This window comes from Pimephales promelas, chromosome 6 (genome assembly GCF_988280905.1).
Source record: "Pimephales promelas chromosome 6, fPimPro1.hap1.1, whole genome shotgun sequence".
Lineage (NCBI taxonomy): Eukaryota > Metazoa > Chordata > Actinopteri > Cypriniformes > Leuciscidae > Pimephales > Pimephales promelas.
Genome location: NC_142774.1, coordinates 1,898,284 through 1,917,879, shown reverse-complemented (window position 1 = coordinate 1,917,879; position 19,596 = coordinate 1,898,284). Strand labels below are relative to the sequence as shown.

The window sequence follows — 19,596 nt, the reverse complement described above, 5'->3', positions numbered from 1 at the left end:
ATGTGCTTCAGACTTATCCCTCAATAAAACATGAACAAATACATACAGTGAACTGGAATATTTTTTATTATATGAATTACATTTCACAGCAATATATTATTTAAGAACTTAAAAAGAGAAAGAACTTAATGCAGCCGCACATCTAATACTGTAAACTGAAAAAGGTATTTTAGATTTACAAAATAACTATATAAAAAAAGTGCAACAAATAAATCTAGGAATCTAAAAAGATTATACATGAATAATATAATCTCTTCATAGGTGAAGATCAATAAAACAATTTTGTTAAATAAACGACATTTTAGTTTTGACAGAGGCTGGGAGAATAATAAACTCAATATCTTACATGTTGTTGGTTATGTTTATCGCTCGGCTGTAAATAAAAATATGCAGTTTGTAAGTCTTTTTAGAACGATATTACATTAATAAATAATAAAAGATGTTTTGACTAAAGGTACAAAAAAAAAAAATCCAGTGATCTGTACTGCTTATCAATATTGAAATGTATTGTTTTCTATTATGTTGTATTGTGTAGTTTCCTTTTCATGTTTTACTTGTATGTTTTTACAATTATGGCAGAGCTTCAATAAACCTGATCATGAACTCATGCAGTTTCAGGCTGTCGTGTCTCTGTTTCTATTGGTTAAACTGCACTATTAGGACCTCTAGTGGCTGATTGGTGAATTATTGTTCACTGATGTGACGAACAGATATTTGAAATAACGTGCAACTAATTTCCCTCTCGAAACTGTATGATCTTTTCTCTGAATCGACAGATCTGGATTTTAATGTCATATTCAGTCTGATTAAAAGAGGAAAGCGAATTATACTGCCTCTTAAACTGAGTGCTCTGCGAGTTGTGTAAAATACAACTATTATAAAAAAAAAAACAGAGTTGCATTAATATAATAATACTACAAACACTCTGTTACTACAGGTCCAGCATATAATAAAGTCATTATTTTTATTTTTTTGTGCACAAAAAGCATTCTCGTCGCTTGATAAACTTAAGGTTGAGTCACTGTAGTGACTTGGACTATTTTAACGATGTCTGCCTGTGGAGGAGTGAGACAGCTCTCAGATTTCATCAACAATATCTTAATTTGTGTTCTGAAGATGAACGAAAGTCTTTCGGGGTTGAACAACATCAGGGTGAGTAAATACTGACAGATTTCTTTCATTTTCGGGTGAATATCCCTTTATCATAGAGAGCGGCAGGTTTATTAAGCTTGTTTCACTTAACGAACTGACACACATATCCAGTGTCCCACAGGAGTTTTCTTCTCTTTCTTTCTATGTTCACTTATGACGATTGTGCACTCGGTAACTCAGACATTATTTTTCGGTGTATTTGACCGTTTAATTGAGTTTGGCACTCGCAAACTGTAGAGGTGGCTTTATGTGTGTGCGGGAATGAAAATGAGCAAAAATCCTGCAGCGAAATTCAGATCATTCAGATTCCCTAACGATTTGCATTTTACTATCCGTTTGCGCATGTTTTATTTCCTATTATTAGGGACATCAGAAATTGGTGGTATACACATTTTAACCATTTAAAGATGTTTGAAGGATTTCCTGCTCTCATCGCACCACCTCGGCTGGGAATCACGTGTTTAATACATTCGGCACATGTAAAAGCTTTCTCTAGCCTCAGATTATAGTGTGATCAAGGGCTCTTTGGAGCTCCAAGTGGACATTTTTGAGAAAGACACTACTCAGAGAAATAAACAAAACTCTTTTTTTTCTTTAAATATATCTGTCACAGTCTCGTCTGCATCTCCTACACTACACTTCCCATGATCCTCTTGCCTCACACCTGAACTCACTCCCTCATCAGTCTCATCAGTTCATCGTCATGTTCATCTGTTTCACATGTTTTCACCCCATTATGTTTGATTCCTCTGTGTATTTAGTTCGCTCGGTTTGAGTCAGTCCTTGTCGGTCAATGTCTGATGTTAGCCTTTGTCTTCTCGCCTGTATTTTGTGTTAAAAGTGATCTTCGTTGCTAATTTGGACTTCTCTGGTTCCTCTGCCTGCACCACACCCTGACAATATCATCCTTAACCTTGAAACATAACTTCTTAAGACTTGTGGCTTTGGGTGCAGTATATTTCTACCTGTCACGGGCATCTTTATCTTTATCTTTTTTTTTTTTTTTTGATGATGAAAAGATAAAAACATTTCCCTTCTAAATTACTTCAGCTTGTCGAAGGATCTAAGGGTTTTCAATAACGACCTGTGTGTTTTAATTATAAAAAAGCAATTCATTGGTGTTTTATTTACTTTATTTTTCTATTTCAATTCGTAATATTTTATAATTCTTACACATTTATGTGGAGAAGAGAACAAGATCAGTTTGACCAGTGTAATAGAGTAGATCCTCTTTTCACATTAGGATGTTTGTATCTCATTATTTATGTGCATAATTATGTGATAGTTGTTTCTGTGTCATGTGTTAATGATTCTGCATGAAATTATTCAATTAAATCAGAACTACGGTTTCAACTGCACCATTGGCTGTTCAAGTTTAATAACAATATTTTTAAAGTATTAGAGGTGTATATACAAAAATTTTCCAGCAAAATATCTTCAAGTAAGAGCACAGACACGAAATCAACATGCATCGCAATAACAGAAAAGTACAATAAAAGTATATATTTATAAAAATCATAAAGTTTAGCAAGTGAATCCTAATGAGACACATAAATTAAAGATGTCCCGTAGGGCAAAATAAAAAAAGAGGAAAATGAGTTTCCTCTTTTCCTCTTTCTGAAACAGCTCATTAATAAACACTGTTAACACACAACGTCCTTCACTGTTGAGTTAAGTGTGTGTTAAAACAGTCAGTCATTTGGTGCTGTTGATCTGATGAGCTTCAACACGGTAAGACAAACACACTCTTAATTAAATAAAACTGAAGATTATTTCTGAAACTTATTTAACACATTATCCCTGACATGAGGAAAACCTTCTGTTGATCTAATGATCAGTTCATTTACACACACTGATGTTGAGCATTATTATTACACTCTCAGATGTGCAAAAATCTTATTTTAACACTAAGAGCTGTTTAGAGTGATGAACATACACTGATTATGAGCATATATGTGATGTTTAATGCTGTATTATAGATATATTTTATGCTGATGATTATATTAATGCTGTATTATAGATATATTTTATGCTGATGATTATATTAATGCTGTATTATAGATATATTTTATGCTGATGATTATATTAATGCTGTATTATAGATATATTTTATGCTGATGATTATATTAATGCTGTATTATAGATATATTTTATGCTGATGATTATATTAATGCTGTATTGTAGATATATTTTATGCTGATGATTATATTAATGCTGTATTATAGATATATTTTATGCTGATGATTATATTAATGCTGTATTATAGATATATTTTATGCTGATGATTATATTAATGCTGTATTATAGATATATTTTATGCTGATGATTATATTAATGCTGTATTATAGATATATTTTATGCTGATGATTATATTAATGCTGTATTATAGATATATTTTATGCTGATGATTATATTAATGCTGTATTATAGATATATTTTATGCTGATGATTATATTAATGCTGTATTGTAGATATATTTTATGCTGATGATTATATTAATGCTGTATTATAGATATATTTTATGCTGATGATTATATTAATGCTGTATTATAGATATATTTTATGCTGATGATTATATTAATGTTGTATTATAGATATATTTTATGCTGATGATTATATTAATGCTGTATTATAGATATATTTTATGCTGATGATTATATTAATGCTGTATTATAGATATATTTAATGCTGATGATTATATTAATGCTGTATTATAGATATATTTAATGCTGATGATTATATTAATGCTGTATTATAGATATATTGTATGCTGATGATTATATTAATGCTGTATTATAGATATATTTTATGATGATGATTATATTAATGCTGTATTATAGATATATTTTATGCTGATGAGGGTCAGAATGGCTCCTCTTCTTCCTCTGGTCTTTCTGTTCATGATTTACGGTGAGTCTCTTACATTCACATTAGAAACACTGATTTCATTTAATTTAACCCAATGTAGCAAATTCCGTACTCTTTAACCTCTCTTTTTTTCTGTTACCTGTTTCATGCTGTATAACATTGAAAACACAAAAAGCTGGAAGATTCTTTCAATGTTGGAGTCAGATTACACAGATTAGCCAGTATTTTTTTATGTCACGAGCCACCCTTTTCATGTAACAAAAGCTTTCACATTCTTTCATTGGTCGTTGTAACTGATCAAAACAACATTTTCAGTCTGTGTTTCAGGGGTTTCTAGTGATGATAACGGTTGGGGTGTGAGTTACAGTCCTTCACACATCTGTGCACTAAACGACTCAACAGTGATAATGAACTGCACTTATAAATACCCCCCTACTGGATATAAGATCGAGAAAGTGTTCTGGACCAAAACACCGGTAAAATATAATGGAGAGATTCCAGATCTGTCTAATGATCCTGAATACCGTCAGAGGCTTCAGTATCTGGGAGATGAACAGCAGAACTGCACCGTCAGACTGAGTCATGTGACACTGAAGGATTCACACATGTACTATTTCAGATTCATCACTAATATAACAGAAGGAAAATATATTGGTGTTCCAGGAGTGAATCTTACTGTCACAGGTGACTTTGGTGAGGTTTATCTCTTCTTCTGTGCATTATGTTGAATAATAATCAGTGTGTGACAGCAGCACTAGATATAATGTGTGTGTTGTGTTCAGATCTTCAGGTGGAGTCTCCTGAGAGAGTGACAGAGGGAGATTCAGTCAGTCTGACATGTAAAAGCAGCTGCGCTCTGACTGACAGAGCAACATTCATCTGGTACAGAAACTCACTGAAGATATTAACTGAGAGTCAATTCAGGAACACACTCATCCTCAATCCAGTCAGAAGAGAGGATTCAGGCAGATATAGCTGTGCTGTAGACGGACACACACACGTCTCTCCTGATGTTCACCTCAATGTCACGTGTGAGTATGAATTAAAATTAAATTATTTCTGAAAAGCAAAAAAAAAAAAACAGATTCAGATCTTTTCATTCACAAAGCAGTGCTTAACAGGGAACGTTCACATAACTTTGGCTAAGTTCTCTCAAAGTTATGAACAAATCAGTCAAATCCAGTCATTTGAATAGAGTTTTTCTTCAGTGTTATCTAGTATTTAATAATTTTCTATAAAAGGTTAGCAAAACATGTTTTTTTTTTTTACTTCTACATTGCAGGTTTTATAAATACTCTCATTATGTTGGCAGAAATCATTCTTTAAATTTCCTTTAAATTTTAAGGGTCACTAAATGTTCAACTGAAAGATTGCCATCGTGAAACAATCGTTGTGATAACTGTGGATCCTAAACGCTGGTCCTGTGTCAGTGAGAGAGATTCAAAGATGGCCGTTGTCACGATCTTGACACCAAATATAACCTATGATAATTCTCTTTACATAATTATATAATAATTGTCAGATATTCAGCATGATCATCTTACAGTGTGTTTGCTGCTATTGTAATATTTGATTGTGGGTGTTTTCGGGGCTTTAATATAAAGATATCTTTAGGAATATATCAAATCAACCCTCAAACACGGACGAGCTCTTTTCTCACTGTTTATGAACTCCTCTCACTTCCGCTCTCCTCTCTCTGTACCCCCGTCATAATAAAAGTCTCTCCAACAACATCCACAATATACTGATGAATCAACAGTGAAATATTCAAATAAAACATCAGGATTAATCTTTTTAATATAATGTGCTACATTTAAGTCTTACACTATAACCTACAACTTCTGACCAGCCAATTAAAATACAACATGAAATCGACCCGACACTAAAATTGCTTTCTAAAAAAACTTTTCCCTTCCTCTTTCACCGCTTCCTCTTTTTTCAGCAAACATAATAACGACAACTGCCAAAGTATTATTCATCATTGTCTTCACATGCTGATGAAGTTTTGTTCGTCTATAGAAACTAACTTTTGGAGTGATCAGTGTTTCCTTTAGTTGGGCTCTTGACCCTTCATAGTTTCCTCTTGCTGCTTTAACAGTGTGTTCCAGATCTGATGACGTTAAATACATTTTTATGGTGAGATCATCATGAAGTGGCTTAACTTCCCTTATTGCATCTGAAGAATAATCACTGATTATCCTTAATACATTTAAATAATCAGCATATTAAATTCAGCAATATTAAGACGCTCCAGTGCATGATGCATTCATACTGAACTCATTTGTGGCTCCCACCATGCATTGCAGCACAAATAAATGATGCAGCTGAATTATTTTAATTGTTGATTGTCACCATTGTTGAGGTTTGCATGATGAGTGTTGAGGTGTGTCTGAAATCCCGGAAAATGCTTGCATATAAATGTTCTAGTAGCCTACATGAAATGATCTTTGTTCACCTTATTGTGTTTATGAATTGTAGTTTTTGATTAAATGTATGTATTTGATTAAAGATTTCAAGGGTACATGAATTTTAAAATAATAATGATGTGCACGGATAAATCAATTATAATAAACACTACAATATTACATATAAAAAGGAGATTTGTGAAATTTGATTTCATGCCGACTTTAAATGCGAGTAGAATCAGTCACACATTAATAAATGCTGAAATTTCTGTAAATACTACCTGACCTCTTGTAGATCTCGAATCCTGTGATCTCCGTCAGTCCATCTGGTGTAATAATGAGTCAGTGATGTCAAATTTACTTTGTTAGTGTTTTTGTATATTTCTGTTAGATCCTCCAAAGAACGTCTCAGTGTTGATAAATGGATCTGGTGTAATAGTGGAGGGAGATTCAGTGACTCTGAAGTGCATCAGTGACTCAAACCCTCCTGCTGTGAACTTCAGCTGGTTTAAAGGAGGAACGATTGTAGGATCTGGAAGAATCTTCATCATCTCAAAGATCAGATCTGATGACAGTGGAGAATACAAGTGCAAGTCCATCAATGAACATGGAGAGAAATACTCTGATACTGTGACTTTAAACGTCATGTGTGAGTTAACTATCGTTTACACATTGTTCACATCCAAATTCATAATTTTCTACTATTCATTGAATTAGAATTTTTGTCTTTAGATCCTCCCAGAAACGTCTCAGTGTTGATAAATGGATCTGGTGTAATAGTGGAGGGAGATTCAGTGACTCTGAAGTGCATCAGTGACTCAAACCCTCCTGCTGTGAACTTCAGCTGGTTTAAGGAGAATGAAAGCTCAGCTGTTGGATCTGGACAGAGTTTCAGTGCACTACAGAGTGGACGCTTCTACTGTCAGGCTCACAATCAACATGGATCTCAGAGATCAGACGCTGTAACTGTCACAGGTGAAGCTTTTATTAACACACTCCTGTATCTTCACATCATTCATCAGTTTGGAGAGTTAATCATGATGATCTTCCTCTTTCAGTTCATCATGTTGCTGGTAGGAATGTGATTGTGATCACAGCGACATCTGGAGGAGTATTCATCATCATCATCATCATCATCATCATCCTGATTATACTGTGAGTTCAATAATAAATGTCAGTTATTGTTCATGTTCAGTTTTGGTCTGATGTAGAAGAAAATGGCTAATTTTAGTTTTATTAATAATCTTTAAAATGAATAATTATATTTTGTTAATGCCTGTGATTATAACAGAAAGAAACGAAGGAGTGTTAAAGTTGAAGATATCAAAGAGGTAAATCATCCAAACACAACACGAGTTTACAGCAGAAAATCAGTCGATCAGCCGTTATCTGTGTTTCAAGAAGGGGCAGAGCACATGCTTTTTTTGCCCTCCGAAGTGCCCTTTGGTGCTGGTGTTCTTCAACAAATTACAAATATGTACCCAATGAAAGATCTTAAAAAGAGCTCGTGTAAATCTTGTTCGATCCTCAAACTGTCAGTAAACCTGATGACTCTGTCTTGACTGAATGAACTGAATTTCCACCGCAGACACAGCAAAGTTTTGCAACAGTAAACAGAGATCTTGTTTTTCGAACAAGTAGAATACAAAACACATGTCTATAAAGGCTCATATTTAATTTATATGAGACGTGGGACCTGAGAGCGAGGTCTAGCATTTGCAATCTAATCATAACTAATAAATAGCCACTTAAAGTCAGCGTGAAACGGAAGTTGAGATTGTAATTTTTTCCTTGTCGTGATGTATATCCGAGTGAAACGGCTTCTGAAATTAAAAAAAAAAAATGATTTCGTCCTCCGGGAGTTGATTGGATCGTTGGAGGTTGGGCGTTGAAAACAAACGGAGGCAGATTTGAATGCGATCCTCTGAGAGGCGGTTCACCGATAGCCACACCCTCATTAAACGGTCTGTATTAAAAAGTTCTCAATGCTTCGTTTTGCATGTATGGAGCCTCATTATGTTACTGTGTTAGTGTGGGGCTATTTTGAGCCTTGTTAGTGGTATAATCTAGCGATTTCTTTTTACTTATTATATGCCCCCATTACTAGCATTATATGCTAAACAGTTTTTAGAGATAAAACTCTTTACATTCGATTATCATGAAAACAAATCTCAGAGAACGGTTGACTAGGTAACGATGTTTTATTAGACCAAAGGTTCATTTCGCTCCTTTAATATAAAAAGGGGAGGGGCAACACATCAGTTTCAACACTTGCACCTCAAAAGGTCTGTGCACTGGCCCTTTTAGCATTTCCATCAGCACAGCAGTGGATGTCACATACAATACTGATCTGTCATTTTCTTCTGCTGGACAATTATATGTATGTATTTTACGCCACTACATTGATGTGATTTAAACTTGATCTGAAAAGTTTGAAACTGCTCTAGACTGAGAATCTACATTTAAGATCAAACTGGTCTTAATAATAATTACAAATGTTCTTGTATTTCAGAATGATCTCTATTCTGATGCGTCACAGGGAGTTTCAGTCCATGACAAGTCTCTTTCTGAACCGGATTTGGTCAATAACGCTCAGTATGCCAGTGTGAAACCCAAAAGATTTAGAGGAAATTCTGATCCTGAATCCAGAGACACTGAGGAGGTCCAGTACGCAACTGTCCAACATCACAGAAAGACCGAGACGAAGAGCGCAGAGGAGAATGAAAGTCAACGTGATGATATAAGAGTTCATGAGCCGGATCCTGCAGTGAGGTGAGAAAAAAACAGCTTAACCAACAACAACTTAACCAGCACCAGCTTAACCAGCACCAACTTAACCAGTACCACCTTAACCAGTACAAACTTAACCAGTACCAGCTTAACCAGTACCAACTTAACCAGTACCAGCTTAACCAGCACCAACTTAACCAGTACCAGCTTAACCAGTACCAACTTAACCAGCAATAGTTTATCCAGCACCAGCTTAACCAATATCAGCTTAACCAGCACCAGTTTAACCAGCACCAACTTAACCAGCACCAGCTTAACCAGCACAAGCTTAACCAATACCAGTTTATCCAGCACCAGCTTAACCAATATCAGCTTAACCAGCACCAGTTTAACCAGCACCAACTTAACCAGCACAAGCTTAACCAATACCAGCTTAACCAGCACCAGCTTAACCAGCAATAGTTTATCCAGCACCAGATTAACCAGCACCAGTTTAACCAGCACCAACTTAAGCAGAACCAGCTTAACCAGTACCAGTTTAACCAGTACCAGTTTAACCAGCACCAACTTAAGCAGAACCAGTACCAGTTTAACCAGTACCAGTTTAACCAGCACCAGCTTAACCAGCACCAGTTTAACCAGTACCAGTTTAACCAGCACCAACTTAACCAGCACCAGCTTAACCAGCACAAGCTTAACCAATACCAGTTTATCCAGCACCAGCTTAACCAGCACCAGCTTAACCAGCAATAGTTTATCCAGCACCAGCTTAACCAGCACCAGTTTAACCAATACCAGCTGACCCAGCGTTATCTTGACCAGCACTAGTTAAAACAGTTCTAGCTTAACCAACACTGACTTAACCAGCACTATCTTAACCATCACCAGTTTAACCAGCATAGATCATATAATCTGAGCTGTAACATCATTGTTGTCTTGTTTGTTTTTTAGATCAGATGTACAAACTGTGGAAGATCCTTCAGTAATCTACAGCGCCGTTAAATGAGTGACAGAGTATTATGTAGTATAATGTATAATGTCAGTGTTTTATAAAGAGTTTCCACTTCCTGTTTTACTCTGTATGTTCTTAAAGGGGTGGTATAACTATAATTCCCCTTTCAAATGATAAGTAAAATAAGTTTTGTTTTCCCCAGAGTGTGTGTGTGTGTGTGTGTGTGTGTGTGTGTGAAGTTTTAGCTCAAAATACCCTACAGATATTTTATATAGCATGTTGAAGTTGTCACTTTTGAGGGTTAGCAAAAACACATCGTTTTGTGTCTGGCCCTTTAAATGCAAATGAGCTGCAGCTTCCGACACAGTGGGCGGAGCTTCAAGAGTGTGCGATTACTAGACACTAAAATGTCAGAACTGTTCTGCCTTTAATGTTTCAACTGGATTCATACAAAGATGGAGAGATCAGAAGACGTGACAACATGTAGAATGCAACAGGACGTCTCTGAATGGTTAGTTGATGTATATGTTGCTGATGTGGCGTTAACTATCTCAATTAGCATATTCTGTCAGGATAATCTATAAATAGGAACTGTTGTGAGATGCACACAGAGTGACTACAACAGCTCTTCCTCTTCTCAACATAAACTGTGTTTTCCTACATTTTAGGGTTAGTGATGTCGCTATACACAAGTTTACGTGCCAAATTATGGGCGCCGCCAAAACTCTACTTAAATGCACGTCATTTCCGCCGGAAGTGGTTTGCACAGCGTCTGCCGTTGTAAACACAGCGATAGTTCCACTACTTTGACTGGATGGTTTTACTATCGCCCACCCGAATTCAGTGCAGAACACTAGCATGACGACGTGGTCCAGCGTAACGTACGGCGAGATTTGCTCCTACTTCGTGCAATCCATGGCAATAGATGGAAAAGCAATCGGACAATCTGAACGACGCCGATGCATATCAATATCTGCACAGCAACAAAGTCGCTTGAGTCATGTCATACACAGGGCTTAAAGTATTCCGGGACCGCACCGGATCTCCGGCGTGCGGCCGTGAGGAAAAATTAAAATTTTTGCAATTAATTTTTGTCCAGATTTAACGTGTTAAAATATTGAATGCAAACACAGCATCTGTTCTTTCCTACGCTATCGTACAAATTCGTACGAGTGATTCAAAAGTGGCTAATTCGTACTAATTCATACGACCTCACTCGTACGAATTTGTACGATTTGTCTAAACCCACGTGACGGTTATGTTTAGGGGCGGGGTCAGGGGTAGGTCATTCGTACGAATTCATACGAATTGGCTAATTTGTAAAATACGTACGATTTAGCAAAATCGTATTAATTCGTACGAGTCGTATTAATTGTTACGAATTAGCCAACTCGTAAAATTCGTACGAATTCCCGTGAGATCGGGTTCTTCTTTCTGTAATCCTTTAGCTATAGGATTATGACCATGCTCTTATTCACGCAAATGCTTTAACGCACTCATGCGCGACAAGACAAAAGAGAACGCGCTGTCAGTGAATGTCCTCCTGACGTTGGTATGCGAACTATATCATAGGCTACTGAGCTGTGCAAAGTGCATTTGGACAGTTTGACCAGTGTAATAGAGTAGATCCTCTTTTCACATTAGGATGTTTGTATCTCATTATTTATGTGCATAATTATGTGATAGTTGTTTCTGTGTCATGTGTTAATGATTCTGCATGAAATTATTCAATTAAATCAGAACTATGGCTTCAACTACACCATTGGCTGTTCAAGTTTAATAACAATATTTCTAAAGTATTAGAGGTGTATATACAAATATTCTCCAGCAAAATATCTTCAAGTAAGAGCACAGACACGAAATCAACATGCATCGCAATAACAAAAAAGTACAATAAAAGTATATATTTATAAAAATCATAAATTTTAGCAAGTGAATCCTAATGAGACACATAAATTAAAGATGTCCCGTAGGGCAACATAAAAAAAAGAGGAAAACGAGTTTCCTCTTTCTGAATGAAAAACAGGTATTTCCACACTGCTCATTAATAAACACTGTTAACACACAAAGTCCTTCACTGTAGAGATAAAGTGTGTGTGTTAAAACAGTCAGTCATTCGGTGCTGTTGATCTGATGAGCTTCAACACGGTAAGACAAACACACTCTTGATTAAATAAAACTGATGATTATTTCTGAAACTTATTTAACACATTATCCCTGACATGAGGAAAACCTGTTGATCTAATGATCAGTTCATTTACACACACTGATGTTGAGCATTATTATTACACTCTCAGATGAGATCTTATTTTAACACTAAGAGCTGTTTAGAGTGATGGACATACACCGATTATGAGCATATATGTGATGTTTAATGCTGTATTATAGGTATATTGTATGCTGATGATTATATTAATGCTGTATTATAGATATATTTTATGCTGATGATTATATTAATGCTGTATTATAGATATATTTTATGCTGATGATTATATTAATGCTGTATTATAGGTATATTGTATGCTGATGATTATATTAATGCTGTATTATAGATATATTTATGCTGATGAGTATATTAATGCTGTATTATAGATATATTTTATGCTGATGATTATATTAATGCTGTATTATAGATATATTTTATGCTGATGATGGTCAGAATGGCTCCTCCTCTTCCTCTGGTCTTTCTGCTCATGATTCACGGTGAGTCTCTCTTACATTCACATTAAAAAATCTGATTTTACCCCCTTAAGATTCTTTCAATGTTGGAGACAGAGTAAAACAGATTAGCCCGTATTTTTTATGGCACGAGCCACCATTTTCATTTAATAAAAGCTTTCAGATGTTTTCAGGCGGTTGTAACTGATCAAAACAACATTTTCAGTCTGTGTTTCAGGGGTTTCTAGTGTTGATTGGGGTGTGAGTTACAGTCCTACACACATCTGTGCACTAAACGACTCTACAGTGATAATGAGATGCACTTATACATACCCTACTGGATATAAGATCGAGAAAGTGTTCTGGACCAAAAGCCCTTTAATATCGGGTGTTGAGTTTCCAGATCTGTCTAATGACACTCAATACAGTCAGAGGCTTCAGTATCTGGGAGATAAACAGCAGAACTGCACCGTCAGACTGAGTCATGTGACACTGAACGATTCACACATGTACTATTTCAGATTCATCACTGATCAAGGAAAATGGATTGGTAAATCAGGAGTGACTCTTAATGTCACAGGTGACTTTGATGAGGTTTATCTCTTCTTCTGTGCATTATGTTGAATAATAATCAGTGTGTGACAGCAGCACTAGATATAATGTGTGTGTTGTGTTCAGATCTTCAGGTGGAGTCTCCTGAGAGAGTGACAGAGGGAGATTCAGTCAGTCTGACATGTAAAAGCAGCTGCGCTCTGACTGACAGAGCAACATTCATCTGGTACAGAAACTCACTGAAGATATTAACTGAGAGTAAATTCAGGAACACACTCATCCTCAATCCAGTCAGAAGAGAGGATTCAGGCAGATATAGCTGTGCTGTAGACGGACACACACACGTCTCTCCTGATGTTCACCTCAATGTCATGTGTGAGATCATTTTTATTCAATATACACCTTTTAAAATAGGCTAACAGAGTTTATAAAACTAATAAATGATCAGTGAGTTTCATGGGAGCTCTTGTGTTTTCACTGAAATCTGGAAGAAAAAAACAGATGTATCGCGTCTCAAATACAATTGCAGTGTTTTTTATGGATAAAAATGCATATAAATTATGCATATAAATCTATAATTCTGTCCGCATGTCTCCATTTAATCAATTGCTTATTCACAATATTAACAACATTTTTGCCAATCAGTGTCCTCATATCTAATCCGAAAATATTATTTTATGGCCGCAGCCGCTGCTAAAGTCAGGACTATGAGCTGAATAAAGCAAACCAGTGTCTCGCTAGTAAAACTGCATTAAACTGTTTTATTTATTTTTTTATTCGCTGTTTAGCATTAAATCATACTGGGATGTTTGTTGAAATTGTCCAATAACTGCAGCCTCTGATAAATACTTTTACCTGACATCTGTAGATCCTCCAGTGAATCCTGTGATCTTCATCAGTCCATCTGGTGAAATAATGAGTCAGTGATGTCAAATTTACTTTGTTAGTGTTTTTGTATATTTCTGTTAGATCCTCCAAAGAGCGTCTCAGTGTCCATCAGTCCATCTGGTGTAATAGTGGAGGGAGATTCAGTGACTCTGAACTGCATCAGTGACTCAAACCCTCCTGCTCTGAACTTCAGCTGGTTTAAAGGAGGAACGATTGTAGGATCTGGAATAATCTTCAACATCTCAAAGATCAGATCTGATGACAGTGGAGAATACAAGTGCAAGTCCATCAATGAACATGGAGAGAAATACTCTGATAATGTGACTTTTAACGTCATGTGTGAGTTGTTGATGGTTCAGTAACTGCTGTAACAAACAAATTAGTGGCTTAACATTCACAAAACATGAATATACCCTTTCTTGTCTATTATAGACCCACCCAGAAACGTCTCAGTGTTGATAAGTGGATCTGGTGTAATAGTGGAGGGAGATTCAGTGACTCTGAAGTGCATCAGTGACTCAAACCCTCCTGCTGTGAACTTCAGCTGGTTTAAGGAGAATGAAAGCTCAGCTGTTGGATCTGGACAGAGTTTCAGTGCACTACAGAGTGGACGCTTCTACTGTCAGGCTCACAATCAACATGGATCTCAGAGATCAGACGCTGTAACTGTCACAGGTGAAGCTTTTATTAACACCGTCTTCTTATGCTGTCCATCGATTTCGAAGACGACGTCACTTCTAGGATGCATTGTTGGAGTGTTGGTGCAACCGCTGCTGACGGCGGTGCCATTGAAGGTGGCTATGAAGCCCAATCCGAGAGCCACATGTCCTGCTGCAGTAAGGACATGTGAATGCTGAGTCTGGGTGTGGATATATTTGTGACTGTACATGATGTAGCTTGGTTCTATGTTGAGCACGCTTTAGTTCGATCTGGTGGGTCCCCAGATCACACGCAGAACTCCATACATGCCGGTTGGCAGCTTTTGCTTCCAGAGCTCCAGGGCTGATGCCACAACTTTTCAGGGTCTCCTTGAGATGATCCTTGTATCGACACTTCTGACCCCCAGATCTCCTGTTGGCTGCATAAATCTGTCCATAGAGGACTTGCCGGGGAAGGCGGTGGGAGGGAATGCGGATAACATGTCCAATCCATCGCAGTTGCCGCTTAGCAAGGATTGCCTCCATGCAGCTGGAGTTGGTGCGTTGGAGGATCTCTGTGTGGGGGGTTTTGTCTTTCCATGTGACACCTAGTATAGGCATCTGATATGAAAGCCCTCAAGACACCGAATATGCCTGCGGTAGGGAGTCCATGCTTCTGCACCATACAGCAGGGTGGAAACGCAGACTGCCTGGTAAACGGCCGCTTTGGTGAAAGTACGGAGATCTTTATTAACAAAAACTCGAGCTCGAAGTCGGAGGTTAGATTGATGCGTGCCTGGATCACACTGTCTATGAGGCAGGTGGGTGTTATAATGCTTCCAAGGTAGCTGAAGTGCTGAACAACCTTTATTGGTGATCCAGGGATGTAGAATTCAGGGGGTGTGGAGGTAGGGACCATGGTCTGCGCAATGATCTCTGTCTTTTGGATATTGACTTGTAAGCCACATGCTTGATATACTGCATTGCGGTGGGGCTGTGGGCTAGGAGGGCACAGTCATCAGCATATTGCAGTTCGTGAATTGTGAGAGTAGTGCACTTGGTGATGGCTTGCAGGCGGCGAAGGTCAAAGACGAAACTGCAGGCAGACACCCTCGTCAGGGCTGAGGGAATTGCGGGAGAGGAGGCTGACTGCTGGCAAGAAGAGGTTGAAGATCACTGGGGCCAGTACACACCCCTGTTTCACTCCTACCTGCACAGGAAAGGAGGGAGATTGAGATTGAGAAGTCACACGAGCCTGCATGCCAGAATGAAACTGTTGTAGAATGTGCAGGAATCTTGGAGGCACCCCAAACTTCTCCAGAATGACCCAAAGGACTTGACGGTCAATGGTGTCAAAAGCCCTTGTCAGGTCGATGAAAGCAATGAACAGGTCTTTGTTCTGTTCTCTGGCCTTCTCTTGCATTTGGCGCAGGACAAAGATCATGTCGGAGGTGGAGCGATCCTTCCCGAAGCCGCACTGTGACTCAGGAAGGATCCTTTCTGTGATGCTCTTGGAAAGACGGGACAGCATGACTCTCGCTAATACTTTCCCTGCCACAGAGAGCAGGGAAATGCCACGACTGTTTCCACAGATGGACTTGTCACCCTTTTTCTTGTGGATGGTAACAATGTGGGAGTCTTTCCAGCCTTGAGAAACAGTTTTTTTTTTGTGCCCATACTATCTAGATGAGTTGGTGGAGGGTTTTGGTAAGCAGGTACCCGCCTTTTTTTAGGGCTTCTGCAGGGATTCCATCAGGGCCGGCAGTAGGGTTGGGTATCGCTTGAATTTGAACGATTCTGATTCCGATTCCGATTCCTTGTTTCGATTCCGGTTCCTAACGATTCTCGATTCCGATTCTTTTAAGAGGCAGGGTCAAAAAAGTTTAGCTAACCTTGCTAACCAACGGTCTTTCTGATGGAAATACTCCTTCTGTCACAAATACTCCTTTAGTCACAAATTTTGCATTTTGCCGAGATTTCGTTATTTTTAGAAAAGTGAAGCCACACTTTGGATCGCTGACGTAAGGTACTCATGTTCGACTCGCGCGGTTATGCCAACACTTCCGGTAGACGCTTCTTCTTTGGTGTTGTTCAGCGGTTTCTTCTTCCGGTCGGCGGACTGTGAATATCGAAACTAGGAATCGAAATTTTAACTTTTGAACGATTCCGGGAAAAACGAAAAGTTAGTCCCGGTTCCAATCGATACTCGATTCTCGATACCCAACCCTAGCCGGCAGACTTATTGTCCTTGAGGCTTCGTACTGCTATAAGGACTTCTGAGAACTCGGGTGGGTCATCAAGCTCATGTGCAGGTGGAAACATTGGGAGGCGCTGCAGAACAGTGGGGTCAGTCGGATTTTTTTGGTTGAGAAGGGTGTTAAAATGCTCAGCCCAGCGCACAAGAATTTCTTGTTTGTCCTTGTCCCTGCTTTTATTAACACACTCCTGTATCTTCACATCATTCGTCAGTTTGGAGAGTTAATCATGATGATCTTCCTCTTTCAGTTCATCATGTTGCTGGTAGGAATGTGATTGTGATCACAGCGACATCTGGAGGAGTATTCATCATCATCATCATCATCATCATCATCCTGATTATACTGTGAGTTCAATAATAAACGTCAGTTATTGTTCACGTTCAGTTTTGGTCTGATGTAGAAGAAAATGGCTAATTTTTGTTTTATTAATAATCTTTAAAATGAATAATTATATTTTGTTGATGTCTGTGATTATAACAGAAAGAAACGAAGGAGTGTTAAAGTTGAAGATCACAGAGTGAAAGAGGTAAATCATCTAAACATGACTTCACAAAAGCAGAGAATGAATGGATCAGCCGTTCTCTGTTTCATTCGGTTTTCTTTGCCCTCCCCTTTTTAATTTTACTTGTGCTAAATTGTGACTTAAGAAACAAACATTTGAATAAATTAAATCTAACCGATTTTCTATTTTTCATCTTGTAATTATCATTGTGGGCGGGACCATTAGCACGGGGGCGTGTCTGTGGACTAACTATCATTTCATTGATGTAACTGCTTTATTTACACTGCATGCACGTCGAGGAGACGTTTAAAGACGAAACATGACGACATTTTTCACCCGAAGTGTCAGTTTGTGTTGTTAATACATGTTAACTATTGCTGTAAAAAAAGGCCAAACTCTGAGAATATCAAACCATTTTCCATTAAAACAGTGTTTTTACTGTAAGATCACCAGGTACGGTCTAACAGTGTGTGTTAAATGTAGAGCTCAGGTCTGGCCATCGGGGGCAGCGGCGAGACGAGCCCCGCTGGATTGTGTTTATCTAGGCTAGCCTACTTATTCATTATTACTTATATTGATGCATGCATCAATACCCTCGAATGATTTATGAACTCACCATTTGATAATAAAGTTCAATGCCATAAAACCTCAAATATTACTACCGTATTTTCTACGGTAAAGATCTTGCAACCAGCTGCCAGTTTATTACTGTTAACTGTACTTCAGTGCTTTAAAAGTTTTTATATTTTGACCGTATTTTTTACGGTAAAGTACTGTCAACCACTTCCCAGTAGCCAGTTTTTTTACCGTAATCTTTAGATCACTGTCGTCAAACCTAAAATATTGCTACAAGAATTTTTATGGTAATTCGCTTGTAAAAAGCTGCCAGTTTTGTACATTAAACTTTAGTTCAATGCCGTAAAACATAACTATTTCTACCATATTTTTTTCAGTGTACTTACATACATACATTTAACACAGTATTTGACTGTAAAATTACATTAAATGTCCCGTAAGACCTATTTCAGTTTTTCACTGTATATAGTAAGGGTAAAAACTGTTAAGCAATAACATATCTTTTCCATTGCTTTTTTACAGTTTTTTACTGTTAAAATTATGACAATTTTTTACAGTGTGGTATAAGCCAAGAAAATCATACGACGAACCCTGAAAAAGCCCTTTACTTTGAACATTGTCAGGGAACTATTTTAATAGAGTTTCCATAAAATTGTTTGAGTTCCAAAGTTTATTATTGATCATGTTTTTAATCATTTTTTATTAATTATTATGATTGTGATATTTTGTGATGTAAGACTTTCTGTCTCTCCTGTAGATGTCTGATCCCAATGAAGACACATATACAGCTCTTGACCTCAAGTCCACGACCTCTGACCTGTACGACACACTCGCAGTAAGTGAGACGTCCGTCAGATACTCCATCACAGATGATCACATGACCGATCTCTCGCTCTCTTTCACACAGACCGTTGATCGCAGACGTCCTGAAGACTCCTGAAGACTCTTGATCCTCAACATGAGAATCCATCAGTAAGTGTCAGAACCTGCAGCTCTTCTCAATATAACTAATAAACTCTCTTCAGTATAGTGGGATTGTTTTATATATATCTTGTGAAAGGGTTTATAAGGTTGTTGATGAACTTCAGTCAGTCAGTCTTCATCTTATTGTTTGTTCAGATCAACAGGAAGAAGCTGCAGAGAGAGGCGGAGCACAAATGAACCAATCCTGAGCTCTGTGGGCGGAGCCTAAAAGGATTGATTTTATTCTATGTACAATGGAAAATATATCAGGGTTTTTTTTGCTCTCAAGTGCTCAATATTATAAGCTTCTGTCATTATATGTTCCTGTAACTCTCCCTTTAAATGTTCAATTGTATCTGTGATCATCTCATATTTGCTTTTACTAACCTTATGAGTGCATCGATACTGTAGTGTTGATATAGCGATACTCACAAGCTACTTTTTTGGTATTGAT

General features: G+C 37.5%; 1 protein-coding gene and 1 pseudogene across 2 annotated transcripts; both read left to right on the top strand.

Annotated features, from left to right (window-relative positions):
• The first annotated feature begins 3,994 nt into the window (after positions 1-3,994).
• Positions 3,995-12,549, top strand: LOC120459065 (B-cell receptor CD22). The gene is made up of 9 exons (XM_089132804.1): positions 3,995-4,062; positions 4,336-4,713; positions 4,803-5,051; positions 6,817-7,074; positions 7,158-7,400; positions 7,484-7,580; positions 7,717-7,756; positions 8,938-9,197; positions 10,107-12,549. The coding sequence occupies exons 1-9, from the start codon at positions 4,002-4,004 to the stop codon at positions 10,159-10,161; spliced, it is 1,641 nt and encodes a 546-aa protein (XP_088988930.1). The 5' UTR covers positions 3,995-4,001; the 3' UTR covers positions 10,162-12,549.
• Positions 12,550-12,741: 192 nt separating this feature from the next.
• LOC148978446 (B-cell receptor CD22-like) lies at positions 12,742-19,340 on the top strand (annotated as a pseudogene). The gene is made up of 10 exons (XR_016168978.1): positions 12,742-12,810; positions 12,992-13,345; positions 13,444-13,692; positions 14,287-14,544; positions 14,638-14,880; positions 17,349-17,445; positions 17,582-17,627; positions 18,937-19,014; positions 19,087-19,151; positions 19,299-19,340. The product of XR_016168978.1 is annotated as a B-cell receptor CD22-like (transcript).
• The last annotated feature ends 256 nt before the right edge of the window (positions 19,341-19,596 follow it).